This window comes from Balaenoptera ricei, chromosome 16 (assembly GCF_028023285.1).
Source record: "Balaenoptera ricei isolate mBalRic1 chromosome 16, mBalRic1.hap2, whole genome shotgun sequence".
NCBI lineage: Eukaryota > Metazoa > Chordata > Mammalia > Artiodactyla > Balaenopteridae > Balaenoptera > Balaenoptera ricei.
In genome coordinates, this window is record NC_082654.1 from 47,170,965 (window position 1) to 47,188,087 (window position 17,123).

Below are 17,123 nucleotides of genomic sequence, written 5' to 3' on the forward strand. Positions count from 1 at the left end.
CCCCCACCTACTCATTTCCCCACCTGTGAGGCAACCACGTAAACGACAGCTACTCCATGTGTGGGCTTGTGACACGCGCGCCAGGGTGTGTGCGCGTTTTAGCCCATTTACTCATCAGCACAACCTAGGAGGCAGGTCCCATTAATTACCCCCATTTTACTGGTGAGAAAACCAAGGAAGAGATGTTAAAATAACTTGCCCGAGGTGATCAGCCAGTTAGGAGCAGTGCAAACAGGATGCGTATCGATTGCCACAGCATGTGAGATAGGCTCTTATTCGGAGCAGGGGTCTCACTATGAGTTGCCAAAGCAGGGAGCCTGTACAGAGAGGCACTTCCCTCCCAGAGACCTGCCAGGGGCGGTGCCCACCCGGGGTGGGGGGAGGGAGAGGGTGGAGAGGCGACGCAGACCTGTATGTTATTTGCAGAAGTCTTTATTGGGGAGGAGTCAGAGTTCATGGATCACGGGGAGGTGCAAATAGAGAGTTCTAAGGACGCTGCTGGGACGGGGGCTTGTTGGGGAAACTGCATCCTGGCCAGGTAGCCCAGAAGCCTGGGAGCACTGGTGCCAGTCCCTCTGCAGTCTCAGCAGAGAGTGCCCCGGAGCCCTGACATCACTCAGCCTCCCTCTGGGGGCCCCCCGGGCCTTGCCACTGTCCGTCTGTCTGCATGAAGCCCAGGGGTCAGCAGAGGATCCAGTCCTCCTTGGCATGTCCCTCCCACTTGGCCGATTTTCCTGAGACTCCCCAAAGAGCCAGTCCAGGGGGTCCACAGTGCTGGCCCCGGGCAGTGTGGGCTGCTGGCCACTGAAGCGGGTGGTGATGTCCTGTAGGGACCCAGGGGTGCAGCTCTTCTCACGGGAACGGGCTGGCCGGTGGGGTCTCCTGGGTCGGACCCTGGCTGCAGCCTCATCCGGCACTGAGGTGGGCTGCGCCAGCTGACAGATGGACTTCACGTAGTCATCCAGGCTAGGGGAGGCGGGGGGGTCCTCTCCAGACCCACCGGGCAGCATCTCCTCCAAGGTCTCCCGAATTGTGGGCAGGTGGGCCACGGAAAGCAAAAGCCGGGACCTCATGGCTGCCGGCCACAAGGAAGCAGCAACCTGTTGGTTGACAGAGGACTGGGGTGAGGGACTAGTGTGCCATCCTGACACCCTTCCTGTGTCCCCTCCCCACCTGAGGCTGCCTGGGTGAATCACATGCCTGAGAGCAGTTTAAAGTCTGCAGATCCAAGACCAGGCTCGAACTCCTGGGCTCTTCGTGCTAACATTACTTAAGATCCTATCATTACTGTTGTTCAAGAACCCGTACAAATCAGAGAACCCAGCCTCACGGACTGGAGTCAGAGGAAACCTGGGTTTAAAACCAAACTTAGCAGTTCCTGACACGGAGTCCTTTGGCACAGTCACCTCTCCAAGCTTCCACTTACTCATCCATAAAATGGGGTTAAAAATACACCTCTCAGGGGCATTGGGAAAAACTTGTGGAATGACACCTCGTGGGAAATTCCATTATGAATATAAAGCCCTCCGCAGCTGTTGTTACAGCAGTTAGCTGCGTCCTGGTCTCTAACCCGCAGTGAGGCTGTGCCCGTCCCAGGCTGAGAACTGCTTCAAAGATACCCAACGCCTTTTTGCTTTACCGCAGACCAGAGGGCAGTTGCTCTCTCTTACCTGTAGCTGAGGAGGTCTGGGGGTAGCAGGGGAGCTGGATGAGCAAGGAAGTCCACAGAAAGCCCCCAGGAAGCTCAGGGCAGAGGGATCGGGGTCCAGCAGTTGGAGCCCTGTGTCCGGCGTCAGATTGCTGGGAGGAGGGCGACGAGGAAGATGTGCTACGGCCTCTGTACAATGTGCCACTGTCCAGAGTGGAATCCTCCCTGAGCTGTCTGGCGAACCTCGGGGCCTGGCAGCTGCTTTTATACCTTTCCACCAGCAATCAATTACTGTTACACGGGCCAAAAATAGCAGTTCTCAGGAAGGCTCTCAGAGGAAAACAGCTTGGCGGGCGGGGCCTGGCCCAGCTGCCAGCTTGGAGCAAGCGTTTGCGCCTGTGGGGCATTCTGGGAATGTTTACTCTGCAGGGCAGGGGTGGGGTGGCCACTGGGAGAGGCAGGGGGCTCCACTGGGCTCCCACAAGCAGCCCTAGGGTCTGCCACCTCCGCCTAGAAGTGTTCCCCACTACACCTTACACTAGTACCCTGCAACCCCAGGACACTCTGGCCCGGTGCTAGCTCTTGCAGAGCCCTGGGCCTGCACTTGTGAGGGACCCTGCCAGACACAGCGACGCAGGGCTCAGCCTGGAGGCGGCTAAGGCCAGGCTCCCTGGGCCTGCTGGGAGTTGGGATGTGCCCACCTTCTTCTGGGACCAGGGGCAGCCTGCAGGGTCCTGGTCTTGCTGCTTCCCAGATGTGGTGCTTACAAATGATAATTGGTTTATTTCTTTGTTCCCCAGGTATCTAATTAGTACTCCTGTGCACCAGTGACTGTTCTAGGTACAGAGAACGTAAGCAGTGAACAAATCATTGCGTCCTAGAGCTTAGCTGTTAGTGAGGGAAAGAATTAAGTACTCAGTGGATGGGTGCTGTGATGTTGGGTACTGATTACAGCTGCAAAGAAAAGGCCAGCTGCACTGTGGTCGAGGGGTCAGGAGGGTCCTCTCTTAAGAGGGGACATTGAGCAGAGAGCTGAACAAATGAGGGTCGTGTGTTCCCAGTGGAGGAGCAGCATGTGCAAAGCCACTGTGACAAGAGCCTGCTGGGCAGGGGACAGCCAGGGGCCCATATGACTGGCCCAGGTGGGGAGAAGTCACTGGGTTTGGCATGGACACTGGGTTTCCCTCCGAAGGCGATGGACAGACACTGCAGGATTTGAACAAGGGTGCAAGAGTCTGGCTTCTGCTTTGAAGGATTGACTTTGCCACTGTGCGTGGGCTAAAGGGCAGCTAACAGGGAGACCGAGGAGCATCTGGCCAGTGTTGGGAGGCCTCTGCTAGTGTCCAGGGGTGAGTGTGTCAGCACAGGAGGCAGCTGAGGGAGAGGCAGGTGACCCTGGGAAAGCTCTTGTAGAGAGCCAGCACCATACCCTTCTCAGACCTCACGTCATCCACCTAGCCGTGGGCCCACCTGGAAGGTACCTGTCTTGTTCCCACAGGCAGGGGATGGAAAGCAAGTCACTGAGACAGAAGCTCAGGCCGGAAGTCTGATTGTTGGACAGACCCTAGATGCCGAGGCAAGCGGGAGGAGCTGGCAGTCCCAAGTTCATGCATTCTGGCTAGAGTATTTCTCGTGGGCCAAGGCATGGGGCCAACCCGTGATCAGGATGTCAGTTAAACATAGCAATTCCCACCTCGATGGCTCTTCCATCTGGATGCTTCTGTAGAGCCTTTGTCTGTTTCTCTGGCTCTCTTTGAATTCATTAGCAATTAGCAAATAAGCCAATAGGCTGAACTGAGGAGGGAAGTGTTGACTGGGATAGAATTAGAAGGCCCAGGTTGATTTCCCAACCTGTAGAAAGTCCAGGCCCCGGGACCTGTGTTCTCGTCCTGTTACTTCCCCACCTGCGTGGTGAGGGCTGCCCTGGAGGTCCCTCTTCTCTACTTTGGGCTTCTCTGATTTGATCAGAGAAAGCTGCAGGCTGACAGGGTCTCCCCTCCATTCTGATGGGTCCAGGCTGGGGGGCAGTAGAGCAGTGGTAGGGGGCTCAGATTGGGTACACCCATGCCGCTTGTGCAGGGACACCAGGCCTGAGTCACATCAGGCCAGCTGGTCCCCAGCATAGCTTAACCCTGATCTCAGAGGCAGCAGCTCTGCCTCAGCCCCTCGCTTCCCCAGAGCAAGTCCCCCTGCCTCCTTCTTCATGGCAAGGTCCCCAGAGCCTTCATACAGCAACTTTGGAGGTCTGGCCTCAGTATGTCCAGCCTTGCTGCCCCTGCCCCAGCGGTGCCCCCAGGGCATCAAAGGGTCTGGGGCTGTGTCTGCTTCATCTCCTCCACCCAGAGTCCATCGTGGGGCTGGTGTCCATGAATAAACATGTCCACGAATGAACACACCGAGATGTGTTCCTGGTGGGGCAGAGGCTCTCTCCAGCGACCCGTCAACATCTGACAGAGGCATCTGAAGCTAAGTCTGAAAACAAAGACCTGAACCCCACTTTGGGTTTTCTTACTATCCCCACAGGACCTTTAACTCCAGTGGATCAATCTAGTCTTTCCTTTACAGTTACATATCTGTTACATATTACATACATACAGTTACATATCTTTAGTTACATATCTGTGCCTGTGTAGCATCAGTGGTTATCAAAACTAGCTCTGGGTTTTTTTGTTGTTGTTGTTTGTTTTCTTTTTTAGCAAATAGTGCAAGGCCATTCCAGAAAGCTATGTGTATTTTTGATAAACTTGAACAGAGGAGAAATATTTTCTCTGTGTATGGCAGGGTGTTTTAAACTATCACTAACTAACCATGAAATCGGCACTGCAGGACACCTCTGTGAGCACTGCCAGGGCTATGACATTTCCCACAAGGTCCCTCTTCTCACAGGGCTTTTGATGTCAGCAAGGAGAAAGAAATGGCATTTGTGAATCTAAAATGGTGCTTGAGATGGCTTTGGGAGAATGACGATTTAAGTTCATTGCCAAAAGACCAGTATCAAAGCAGATTAGGAGCACATAGCTGGGAAGACCTAGACTCTGTGGAAGCGCGAAGCTGAGAAGGTTTCTGGCAGGTGCTCTGAGGGTGCAGACAAAGCAGCCTGGCCAGGCACACGTGCGGGAGTGATGAGGCTGGACACAGGGAGCCTGGAGGTGGTAGCGCTTATACAGGAGCCGGAACTAGGTCAGAGGAACAGAATCAAGGCCTTGAGGGGAGCACGTGGGAGCTGGCTGAGGCTGCCTCTGGAGGACTCTGTCGATTAGGACCTCAGGGTTGGTGGCAGGGGAGTGGCCATGCCATCTGCAGACCTTGGGAAATGAAGGCTGGTCGGGGACGCGGGCTGGGAGCTGTTGTAGATATTCCGAGCGTGTGTGCCAGTGGTGGGACGTGGGACTGTCCATATCCCAGGTGGTGAGGAAAGCAAGACTGGCCCTCAGGAAAGAAGGCAGCTTGGAAATCTGGGGGTGGGTTCAGGCCACTAATGGGAACAGTGTGGGGACTGTCCTAGTCCACCTCTGCTCTCGTGGGCATGGGATCCAGTGCCCTCGGCACATGCCCAGGAGGGCCAGCTGACCGTGGGTCCCCTGCCCAGGTGCAGCAGTGGGTGGAGAGGTGCCCTGTGTTGCACTGGTGTCTGCACAGCCGCGCTTCCCTGGAACGTGTTTCCTTGCCGCTCTGTGGACGTGCCTGCCAGACAGCGGCCGCGTTCCTGTGGGACACCTGACTCAGCCGCCCTGTCCCAGACCCTGCACCCGGGCGGTGGAAGGGCACGCCTCAGGCTTCCTCTCGGCCCTGGGCCGCGTGCCTTGGAGCACATAGAAGTTCGTGGGCCTTCCCCCAAAGGAGGACAGGACGCCAGGGAGGAGAGGGCGTGTCTGGGGAGGCCTGAGTGCACGGTGAGTCCCGTGGGCAGGGGCTGAGTCCTGAGCGGGGGTGGGGAGGGTGGGCAGTGACCCCTGAGTGCGGCTGCTCTGGGGGAAGAGGCTGACCCGTGTGGATCCCCACAGGAAGAAGGGGCTCTGATCATCGAGGGGCTCCTCAACATCTCCTGGGGACTGAGGCGGCCCATCCGGCTCCAGATACAGGATGACAGGGAGCGCATGCACCTCTCCTCTGCCTCCTGGGCACCAGGATGCCCGTGAGTACCAGGCCGGGTGGGGCTGGGCCAGGTGGTCTCCGTGACACCTGTTCAACCCAAAAGTATCGTTTGGGGTGTCGGGGGCGGGGGAAGTTGATCTCAGCCTAGCCCCATTCCCATTTGGGGCAGGAGCATGGCAGGATAACCCAAACTCATCCCTGTCACCCCGTGACGGCCTCAGCCCATGACCTCACCTGCCAACCTGCAGCCTCACCCCCAGATGGTCCTTCTCCATGACAACCAAGTCACCTCCCTCTTGGAGAACGTTCCAGGCTCCCCTCACCTCTGGCTGTACTTCTCAAACTTTCCTTGCCTGTAAGAGAGAGAGGGCTCTAGGTGGGGGGCTTCCGACACCCTCTGCAAGCTAAGCATCTCAGCATCTCCTGTTCTATGTTAAAAACGCACACAATTGTAGCCTCCTACTGCTCTGCTTTTATTTCAATATCAGAATTTATTTTTATAAATTTATCAGAATTTAATATCAGAGTTATTTAAATATCAGAAGAATGTTTTGATCAGGATGAAATGGTTTTCTACCTGCCTTATCGTTTTAATGGACGTTTGCCTCTTCCCACCCCGCCCCGTAGACAGGCAGTTTGCTGCTGCGTTTTGCTTGCTTCTGCATGTAATAAATCCTTCTAAGAGTCAGAAATTCAAAACATTTTCCCCTTCAGAAATTTAAAGTTGCTTCTCTGAGAGCCCTTAACACACTGATGCCCCTGGGGCGTCCCCAGGTATCCCTGGTCACTCATAGCAAATTTTGAGCTGCACAGACTTAGAGCTTCGAGTTTGGATGGGCTCCTTAGAGAGGAGGGTAGAAGTGGTCCCACGAGCAGTCTCGGACAAGGGCCCTCAGAGGCCTCTCAGCATTGGGCGGGACGCTCTGTCTGCTCCTTGCAGGCTCCTGCTCACCGTGTGGCTACTTCCCATCACGCCCATTCCTTCTCCAGCCCAGCACCAGCTGCCCTGGCTTGGAGACCACGCTGCTCAGAGGCCTGGAGGTTGGCCCCCTCGAGGTTGCTGCTGCCCGACCCCCGCAGGCCTGAGGGCAGCCCAGAGAGCCCCCTCGGCACGTGGCCGCAGATGCCAGCTGCCTCAGCCCGGCACCCAGCAGCGCCTGGGCACTGTGTATGTCCCTGTGTCCAGGCAACGGCGCCCAGCACAGGACACCGGGTCTTCAGGACAGACTCCGTCTCCTTCCAGCAGACACTGGGGCGATCCTTTGCTTTTCTTTTAATCTCTTACGTTGACTTAACATGAAATCCTGGCCTCAGCTCTGCCTGCCCTGATTCTTGCCTGTGTCCTGTCCACAAAGGCAGCCAGCCTCTTCTCTTTGACCTGAGCTACTTTTCTCTGCCTGCAGCCCTCTGAGCACCACGATTGTCTCTTTTCAGAAAGGAGCCACCTCTTCAGGATGGCAGAGTCACTGCCCAGGAACCAAGTGCTCAGGCCGGACCCAGGGAGGAGAGTTCCAGAGACAGCTCAGGTCAGTGGGGCCTCGAGCTGCCCAGGACCCTGTCCTGCTCATCTGGGGTGGGAAGGAAGGGAGGGGTTAGCTCATGACCACCGTCTCTGAATATCAGCTTTGTGGAGTAGCAAAGAATGGCTTGTTACCCTTCAGGAGCAGCCCCTGCTAGATCCCTCCTCAACCCGGGAGAGGCTTTCTTATCGACTCCTCACCTAGGGAAAAGGAATCAGAGGCTTGCAGAGGTGATGTAGTTTGCTTGAGTCCCTGCAACGTGCACCCTTATAGAAAGGAGAGAACACCAGCAGAGGGTGCGGCTCCCCCCTGGCCTTGCAGGCATCTGGGACCTCTTCCCCACACGCCGGGATCCGTACCTGTGTGTCTGTCCTCTCTGCGCCCTCCCCTTGCACTCAGTGAAGGGCTTGTCCCAGAGGACAGGGCTGGGGCTGTCAAAGTCCTGCTCTGGATCCCTGGAGACGGAGGCCCAGAGGCTTATGGCCATGCGGCACGGTGACACAGGTTATCCTGTCTGGGGGTCACCTTTCCCGTCTGTAAAGTGGGCATCACCCAGGCTGGACCCCAGCCTCCGTCACAGGGACAGTGGTCACATCGCCGTCTGCTGTAGCCCAGTGCAACAGGGAGCCACGCTCCACACTCGGGACCACCACGGGAGCGGTTCTGTCACCACCGCCCTCACCCCAGCCTGACCCCCTCATCCACTTCTCACCACAGAGCCCATGGAGGAGGACGAGGAGACCCCACAGCTTATGAGGACCAAGAGCGATGCAGCCTGTGTGATCCAGAGGCGGCCCGGGTGCCGCGCCCCCGGTGAGGCCCAGAGGATCCGGCGACATCGGTTCTCTATCAACGGGCACTTTTACAACCACAAGGTGATGTCCCAGCCTGGCCTCTCTCCCGGGCCCTGAGGCTGAGGCCACAGGGAACAGCCCCAAGCACGGGTGTAACCACTGGGCCTTCTGTAGGCCGGCCTCCGTGGTGGTCATGCCAGAATTCACCTTCACCATGGCCCTGTGTGCAGATGTGGTCATGCCCCTGTCCTGATGGAGAAACGGGCTCAGGAGGAGAACTATCTTGCCCAAAGCCACATCAAAATATCACTCCACTTCATGGCCCCAAAGCCTGTATTTTTTCCATCACACACTCACTGTCAATTCATTCTCAAAAGTTGCATGGATATTTGGAAAGTGATGCCAAATTCACTTTTAATAAGGCAATTTTCTATGAGGTTTCCACCCAAGCTCAGTTGATATGGGAACGTCATGTCCCCTACTGTCATTTTCACTTGGTAGATTAAGGCACCTAGGTTGAGGTGTGCCCAGGAGCACGTGTGTCTGTGTCCCAGAGAACCCACACTGCTCCTGATTCCCAGCACTTAGCCTTTTGTCCAAGTATGTATTGTACTGACCTCAGGAAAAAGAGCTCCTTCCCCAGATGACATCATTCCGTAAACAAACCAAACTGTAAAAGGAGAAGTTGATTGTTACTATAAATGGCACGAGTGGCAGTTTGGGTGAGGCCCTAGATGGGGAGTGTCCTGGTAACACAGCCACATCCTGCAGCACTGGGAAATTGGAAGCCAAGGTTTTTAGGTTAAGCAGCTGCCTTCTTGATAGGTGATGACTCATGGGAGGGGGAGGGGAGCCTGGGCAAAGGGAGGTCTCAGGGTCAGATCTGAAGAACAGTCCCCCAGGTGAGGTCTGCTGGGAGCCATTCAAGCCACTCTTGGGGTGCCCTGCACTTTGGGATGAAGAATTCAGCAAGGCAGGCTGAAAGGACCCTGCTTCACCATCAGGACCTCCCTCCACTCCCTGCTAGGTTTGCAGTGAGTGTTAATGAGGGACAATAGGTTATCTTTACTAAATCCAGGAAAACCCACGACTATTTGAGAGTAGTTTCCTGAGAGAGGGAGGGGGAGGCAGGGCTGAAGTTAAACAGAGATTAAGAATGTCTAGATTAGCCAAAGAACCCACCATCTGACTTGGGTATTCTTTAAATCTTGTTCCAAAGAGGTTTTGTCCTTAAAGTGTCAAGTACCATTTGCTAATATTTGAATATATATTGATATGCTATTTTAAGGGATTACTCAAAAATTTAGAAAGACTATTTGTATGGGTTTAGGCTCTTTCTAGTTCTACATTCCTAAAAAGGAGCTTTTTGCTCCATGACTCGAGGTACCAAATAGCGGGGTTTATCTTCAGTACATTCACCTCTACTCTAAGGGAGTCATCTCTAAGAGGTGTGTTGGGCACATTAAATCTTACGTTAGTCATTGCAAATGTCACAGGGACACGGAGATGTCTGAGCACTCTGTAGCCTTTGAAATGAACAAATGAACAGTGCGGGCTTTCATCACAGCCTTTCATGTCCATTGGAGCCATCCTGCCAAGAAGGGCTTCTTAGCCAGCCAGCCCAACACTCGATACACTACCCATTCAGGCCCCAGTAAGGGCAGATTTTCCCCCAGTCACAGATTTACCTGTGCCGAAATGTAGACCCATTCTTCCAGGCAAATTGAGTACCTTCCAGGACAGGAACTAGTGTCTTAGGCATGTTGGACAGTTGATTCACATCTCCTGGATGAGTAAGGGGCTCCCTCTTTTTCGCCCTGCCCTACGTGCATTCAGAATCTGTCCCTAGAAATCAGGCAACAAAGTACTTGAGTCACAGGCAACAATTAAAAAAAAAAAAAAATTCCTAGAATTAACTTCCTGGGGTTGTTATTCCAGGTTTTATTTCTTAGAACTGTGCACTATTGCTTCACTCAATTATTTTCCAAAAGTGTTCTTATTCACAGTAATGTTGGCTTGATTTCCAGACTGGGTAAAACTTAGTACTTGTTTTCACTGCTTTGCCCTGGCCTGTTAGATTCAAATGTGTTCTGTGAAGGGAAAACCATTGTGGTTAGAGATGGGAAAACAGCCACGGTACCCTCGTTCCTACTTGGAGTTGGTTGGTATCTTCTTGAGAAAAGACTTCAGGCAGAAGAAACACTAACAATGTCTTATTGACATGACCTTTCTTCTCCTAGAAATAGCCTGACTTCTGTATTCCATATTTCTTAGAAACTGAAAACCTAGGCTGGCTTTCTGTATCACCCAGAGGCATTCTACATTTCAGCTGTGCAGAAGGCAGGTCCAAGTCTGAGTCTGGCTCTGGTACTCGGGGACCAGCTGCGGACACTGAACAAGTCCCTCACACACCCCGAGACCCTACTGGGAAAAGCAGAGCTAGGGCCATACAGGAGGAATGTGTGAATTGGAATTTGGAAAGCAAGGAGGAGGTTACCCACACGGAAGTCGGACACGCAGGGAGGCCCCTGTGGCACAGTGGTGAAGCATGGGGTTTGGGGCAGCTCTGCCCTTTCTAGATGGGTGATGCTGACAAGCCACTTAACCTGTCCAAGCTTCCATGTCTTTCCTAAGAAAAGGGGACTAGTGACAGGTACTTCTAAGGGCTGTTGTGAGAATTAAATCAAAGATTATATATAAAGTGTTTAGCAGGTTTACTACCTAGCTAGTGATCATTGAGGACTTAATAGCCTCAGGCAATGCCCTGGTTGACTTTCATGGATGGTGTCTCATAAACAAAGGCAAGATACCTATGAGAATGTCACGGGCCCCCATAACTGTGCAGAAGCCATGTGGCTAGAGCACAGGGTACTTGGGAGGGAACCATGTATCACATGTGCATAACATGAGAGGAGCCACGGATGGCACTGTCTAGGCTGTGGGACATGCTGTAAGACAGTACTTCTCAAAGTGTACCCTACAGATAGCATCACGGGACATTTTCCTCAAATGCAGATTTTGATCCAGGAGTCTGGACTGGGGGGGCCTGAGACTGTATGCTGACACAGCTGGTCCAGAACACACTTTGAGTTGCAGAATTTCTGAAAGGTTGTTCCGCTGGCCAACAGTGTGGGTAATGGATTGGAAGGGCGGAGACTGGAAGGGGAGAGTTGAGAAGCTGATGCAGTATGAACAGAGGGCCTCACCTCAGGCACCGCTGGGAGAATGGAGAGGAGTGGACAGATTTGAGAACGTTCAGCCTTAGGATGAGCAGACACTTAGTGATTTGATCGACAGAAAGAGTGAAGGAGAGACTGGTTCCCCCAACCCCTTGTGAGTTACTTCTACGGCCCTGGTTCCTGGAATCCAGAGAGCTGAACCTTAAAGCTTTGTAGGCATCTTTCTTAGAGGCCTCTGTAAGATGTGGGTTGTTACAGCTTCCCTGCGCGTGCCCAGATGTGGGCACAGCTTGTGTGTGGATCTTTGTAGATGGATAGACGCAGGTGTTCCTGAAGCCCAGGTTTGCCTGCTGCTGAAGCCTGCTCAGCACCATCTGGCCGACAGTATGCCCAGACCCTGCGTGATGTCAGCCCCGTGTCCCCTCTGGACTTGCCCTGAACTGCCTCCCCCTTCCCGTACAGACCTCCGTGTTTACTCCCGCCTATGGGTCCATGACCAACGTGAGAGTCAACAGCACCATGACCACCCTGCAGGTGCTCACCCTGCTGCTGAACAAGTTCCGAGTAAGTCTGCCCACAGACGGCCCTGCCCCAGTTGCTGGTGGTTTGCTGTCTCGTTGCGGGAGGGGGCTGGGGAAAGCCATGGCTCCTGGCTAGAAGGATGACCCAGGTTTCCTCAGCTGAGCTGGCATCTCTGGGAATTTAAGCAGAGAGAGGGGAGGGTGCCTGGGGATTTGTGTGTGTGGCACTGAGGATGTGGTTACCACCAGGGGTCCCTTTCTGTCTCTCCTGTCTGGAAGAGCTGTGGTCTGACTTCCTGTTACTACCTGTGCAGGTGGAAAATGGTCCCAGTGAGTTTGCACTCTACATCGTTCACGAGTCTGGGGGTAAGTGTCTGCCTTTGCTTCCCGATCATAAAAACAAAAGTCCCTGTCCATTTGGCAAGCTCACCAGCTGTGCTCCTTCTCCGAGGGCTGGGCTGGCTTGTGCAGCGGGCACGGGGCAGGTGCCCTCCTGGCCTTGGGACATGCTATGCCCCCACCACGAGCACCCCTCCCGGGCCCAAATCCAGGCACACTGTCATCCCTTTCAGAATCCCACCAAAACCACATGGTAAGCCGCTCTCTCCAGTAGGTTCAGCAGGGAGCGGGGAGGAATGCGCATCTGTGTCTTCAAGATGGATCAGAAGCCCCTCGCCCACTGAGAACTGCTGTTGCAGAACTTGTACTGCATGGCCCTATGTCCAGTGCTGCACAGCCCAGGTCTGATAACTGAGCAGGCCTGGCCTCCCCAAGTCCACTTCCCCATCCCCCGCTCCTTCAGCCACTGTCCCTCTCTGAGCTGGGCCTTCACCAAAGGACATGATCACACATCATCAGGGCAATGTCCATCACACAACACCTGGCAGTGTTGCCAGGCCCCCTGGACATCTGTCTTCCATTACGTTCCTATCCTGGAACAAAGAGACGCAGAGATGCCATGAATTTTGTCCACCACCTTCTTTTTCAGAGAGGACAAAATTAAAAGACTCTGAGTACCCGCTGATTTCCAGAATCCTGCACGGGCCCTGTGAGAAGATCGCCAGGATATTCCTGATGGAAGCTGACTTGGGCGAGGAAGTCCCCCACGATGTGAGTGAGGGCTGAGGCTCGGGGATGCCTGCTCCTGAGTTAGGGGCTGGGGGACAGCATGGCGGACTCCCAAGGGCTCTTAAGGTGACCTTGGGCAGAGCCCTCTTGGGCGATGCTTCCAGGGCCCCACGCCGTTCTGGAGGGCCGGTACAGGATTGCTTTCAGCCCTTCTTCTTCCTGTCAGCCACCGCCAGATGCGTCAGCTGGCTCAGGGGAGATAAGAAGTTGGGTCTTAGAAAACCATGGCCTGGCCTTTCCCCCTCAGACAGATAAAATCTTTTCCTTCATTGGAGCGTGTTTTGTTGTCATTGCATTAAAGACCCACAACAAGGGCTCCTTAACTAGGGCCTAACTAGGGCTTATGGAAGGGACCCTATGGAGGTCTGTGTCTCAGGACAGCCTGAGTCCTGGCTGGGCAATGGGCACATTTCCAAACTCCCTGCCCAGAAAAGGCCTATAGGGTGTGGACCCCAAGGAGAAGGCCCAGTGACCCTGTATCCCTTGAGCCATTCACAGACGAGTGTAGTTTCACTCCATTGTTAAAAACAATGGCATTCCCACCGTCTCCACCCCACCCCCAGAGAACACCCAGTGTGACTCCACTCACTATTGAATGCTCTTCCTAAAATTCAGCTTAATCTTTCCTCCCAGGGATCATAGTTGCCTTTGAGGTAAGAATGGGCTACATCCTCCCATCCTGGTACACACAGAGCAGTGTTGGGGGTGGGAGGAAAACAGGACAGCCTCTTCCTTGGATTTAAGACCTTGCTGAATCGGCCGCTATGGAAGCCACGAGGAAAAGAAAACACACTTTTGGCTTCTAATTTAAAACACGTTAAAATGTTCTTGGATTTTCTAGGTCGCTCAGTACATTAAGTTTGAAATGCCGGTGCTGGACAGTTTTGTTGAAAAATTAAAAGAAGAGGAGGAAAGAGAAATAATCAAACTGACCATGAAGTAAGCAGCACTTAAAGAGCCAGTCGTGGGTACTGAACGTCAGGGCAAGTCTGCAGGGCCGAGCACGCAGGCCCGGGGCTGGGAGACCTCTGTCCTCCAGGTGCGCCAGGTGTCCTCACGCAGCTCGGGGACACCTGCTAACCCTGGCTCGCCAGCACCGCCCTCTGGCCCCTTGCTCGACAGTGACACCAAGCTGGGGTGACAGCCTGCCAAAATAGGGGGATGCAGCCCAGACCACTCATCTAGCCTTGGCAATCTCACCAGCACAGGACAGGCACAAGCTGCTGAAAAGTGCCCAGGAGAGTCAGGCAGGAGCACGGGTGGGCCCTGGACCAGGGTTGTGTGTTCTGCTGGTGACATTGCTCTGGAGGAGCAACCGAGAGGGGGCCTCCTTGTGCACCTTCAGCCTCGTCTGGGCCCTTCACGCTAGCCGGAATTCTAGGCCTGCCCCAAAGCAGCAGTTATTGGAACTGCCTGCACCAGCTGATGTTTGCAGGTGCAGGGGACCAGTTCAATGGAAAGGTGAGCAGGTGTTACCTGCTGGCCCCTGGGGAAGCTACATCAGGGCCCGGCTGTGTGAGGTCAGCCAGGTTGCACATCCCAGTGATCTGTCTCTCCCTCTGCAGGGGAAGCTCAGTCCCAGAGTCCCTCTTAGGAAGGGAAGGAGAGAGGCTGCTGTGAGGGCCCGCGGTCAGGGGACTGGTTCCGATTCTGGCATCTGGCTGAGTGATTCTTAGAAAGGCTTCTATGTGTGCAGTCAGGGCCCATTCAGGCAGTCAGCAGAGACCTCGATCAGAGGAAACAGTCTACATGCAGTCAGCAGTGTCACCGTGGCTAGAAGGGACTTGAGGGTCACCTGGTCAGCCTGTTCAATGTACAGAGAGGAAACAGTGGCCTGAGATAAGGAAGGAGGCAGCATCACGTGACTGCAGAGCCGGGGCTTGAACGCAGGCTTCCTGATCCCTACTTTGCCGCCCTGTATACTCCAGCACACTCCTGTCTGTACTGGAGAATCTTTTTTTTTTTTTTTTTTTTAACATCTTTATTGGAGTATAATTGCTTTACAGTGGTGTGTTAGTTTCTGCTTTATAACAAAGTGAATCAGCTATACATATACATATATCCCCATATCCTGTACTGGAGAATCTTTGGAATAGAAAGATCATTCTGCTTTGAAGCTTGACAGGGTCTGCAGCCCTGTTTGACTACTCCTCGAAGCCAGTGGTCTTGTGGGATGTGGGCCTGGCTTTTCCCTCTCCTGACAGAGGAGAGATAGTGGCCACTAATCAGCCGGTCAGGAGCCGTGGGTCTCCGGGCCCAGCATCTATGTGCTCCCTTGCTCCCCGCCTCCCTGTCCCCTCCAGTATCAGTGAGTCCTCTTGGCTGTGTCTCCCTCCAGGTTCCAAGCCCTGCGTCTGACGATGCTACAGCGCCTGGAGCAGCTGGTGGAGGCCAAGTAGCCCACCAGCACCTGCCTCCTCCGAAGCCCCCAGCAGCCAGCGCACTCTGAGCACTGGCGGCCGGGCCCTGATTGTCACACAGATTGGTCACACTGGCTGAGGAATCCGGCACCCGTGTTTCCACCTGTCCACCTGCCCAGGTAGCATGAATCCCACGTCCCTGGCTCTTGGCTCCAAGCTGAGCACTCACAGTGCCCAGACCTAAGCCTGAGGAGCCAGGAACTTGCTGGGTGGGGTCTGCGTGTGAGACTGGCCTGGGCCGTGAGCAGCCCTGAAGCTGTGACGTGGGCCACTTATGTAGCTGGACAGCATGGCCAGTCCTGTTCACGCCACACCTCTCCTGCTCAGGAGAGCAGAATATGACCTTGTTTCCAGGGCGTGGGCTCCGTCTGCTCTCCCAGTGTCCAGCCCAGAACCACAAGCCCTTATCCTCGTCAAACACGTGAACCACTAGACCCCCGGCTGCCCTTGTCTCATGCTGCCGCTCAGAAACTCCGCTGGGTAAAGCAAGGGCTGCCAGCGGGTATGGGATGTGCGATGCTCCCAGCCAGCACTTCACCATGGCGTCCCTGGCCCTCAAGCCTCTGATGTCACTCCATGAGCCTCACATAGCCCCGTGCCCCGGCAGCAGAGGTCAGACTGGGAGTAAGACCACCAGCAGCCCACCTTCTCTCTGCAGCACTCACTCTGAGCTTCCTCAGCAAGACCTGAAGGGATTCTTATAAGGAGCTCGCTGCAAGAAACATGTCAATTTGATCACATTGAGGAGGTGACCCGCGTGGCATTGAAAGGACGCTGCCAGGGTGCGTGCGAGTCCGGGAGCTGTCCAGGGACTGCTGGCAGTGGCTTGGGAAGGCCGCGCTCTGCCCCGTTGCTGCTCTCCTCGGACACCTGTGTGCCTCCTGCCCTCTCTGGGTGTACATTCCTCCCCTCTCAATACTTCCCATCAAAGGGCCACCAAGGGAAAAATGTCTGTTTGAGGAGAAAGGGCTTTGAATTCCCTGGGGCCAGATACAGAACAATTTGGGTTTGTCAGCTGATGGAAAACTTCTGGAATGAACAAGAAGGCATTTGCAAAAATTATGTAACAGTTTACATTGGTCATGTGAGGTGTTTGTCCAAAACAGAGCAAACTGGAGACCACATTCTCCCACTGGGGCCCATGGATAGTGGATTTAAAGGGAAAAACTATAAAGTCTCCCAAATATAGAAATTCAATATTAGGGAGATTCCCTCGGTGCCTTGTGCAGCTCCCATAAAGAACAGAGCCTGGGAGCAGCCGTGCCAATAGAACCCACTGTTCAGGGTGAACTTCACAACAGGATTGCCCCAGCCTGGCGCCATCTGCACAGAGGCAGGCGCAGAGATGCCCAGGGGAGGTCCGCTGTAGTTTCTGCTGTCTCTGCTTGCCTTTGGCAGCACAGTTTCCTGGGTACTCAATAAAGGTGTGCTGTATTGAACTGAAGGAGTTAGGTCCAAGCTTCTTTTTTTTGCTTGTGTGTGTCCACCCTGACCCTCTGCTCTAACCTCTGACACTCCTGTCCCACAGTACGCGTGGCCAAGTTTGGCAGAAGAGCCAAAGCTGAGCCACAGCCCACGGCTCATGACACTGGCATGACTCCTTCCTTTCCGGGCACATTCTTGGGCCTGGTGTGGGGCCTGAGGACAGAGGCAGCTGCAGGGCACAGAGGAGTCATTGGTGGGGGTCTGTGGACAGCCTGGACAACATGCAAAAGGGTCACCCCGAATCGCAGAGTCCCAGCATCAGAAGGACCTCGGGATCTTGCAGGGCTGGGGGCGGGGCACAGTGACGGGGTCTAGGGGAGGGCAGAGAACGAC

General features: G+C 54.5%; 2 protein-coding genes across 3 annotated transcripts in view; one reads left to right on the plus strand and one right to left on the minus strand.

The window, feature by feature from the left end:
• The window catches only part of RASSF4 (Ras association domain family member 4), a 33,549-nt gene extending 16,800 nt beyond the window's left edge, over positions 1–16,749 (plus strand). For both annotated transcript variants that reach the window (XM_059900077.1, XM_059900078.1), the window contains exons 4-11: positions 5,653–5,783; positions 7,178–7,269; positions 7,981–8,138; positions 11,699–11,800; positions 12,072–12,123; positions 12,746–12,867; positions 13,727–13,824; positions 15,224–16,749. In XM_059900077.1, the coding sequence (XP_059756060.1) occupies positions 5,653–5,783; positions 7,178–7,269; positions 7,981–8,138; positions 11,699–11,800; positions 12,072–12,123; positions 12,746–12,867; positions 13,727–13,824; positions 15,224–15,284 (816 nt within the window). In that variant the 3' untranslated portion in view covers positions 15,285–16,749. The remainder of the gene's footprint in view (positions 1–5,652; positions 5,784–7,177; positions 7,270–7,980; positions 8,139–11,698; positions 11,801–12,071; positions 12,124–12,745; positions 12,868–13,726; positions 13,825–15,223) is intronic.
• Positions 417–1,920, minus strand: DEPP1 (DEPP autophagy regulator 1). Its single transcript, XM_059900079.1, has 2 exons — positions 1,671–1,920; positions 417–1,100 (listed from the first exon to the last, which is right to left on the minus strand). The coding sequence occupies exon 2, from the start codon at positions 1,071–1,073 to the stop codon at positions 447–449; it is 627 nt and encodes a 208-aa protein (XP_059756062.1). The 5' UTR covers positions 1,074–1,100; positions 1,671–1,920; the 3' UTR covers positions 417–446.
• Positions 16,750–17,123: the final 374 nt, after the last annotated feature.

Bases quoted from the DNA above. Each gene is read 5' to 3' on its own strand.
- DEPP1 (XM_059900079.1), bottom strand. From the start codon at position 1,073: ATGAGGTCCCGGCTTTTGCTTTCCGTGGCCCACCTGCCCACAATTCGG.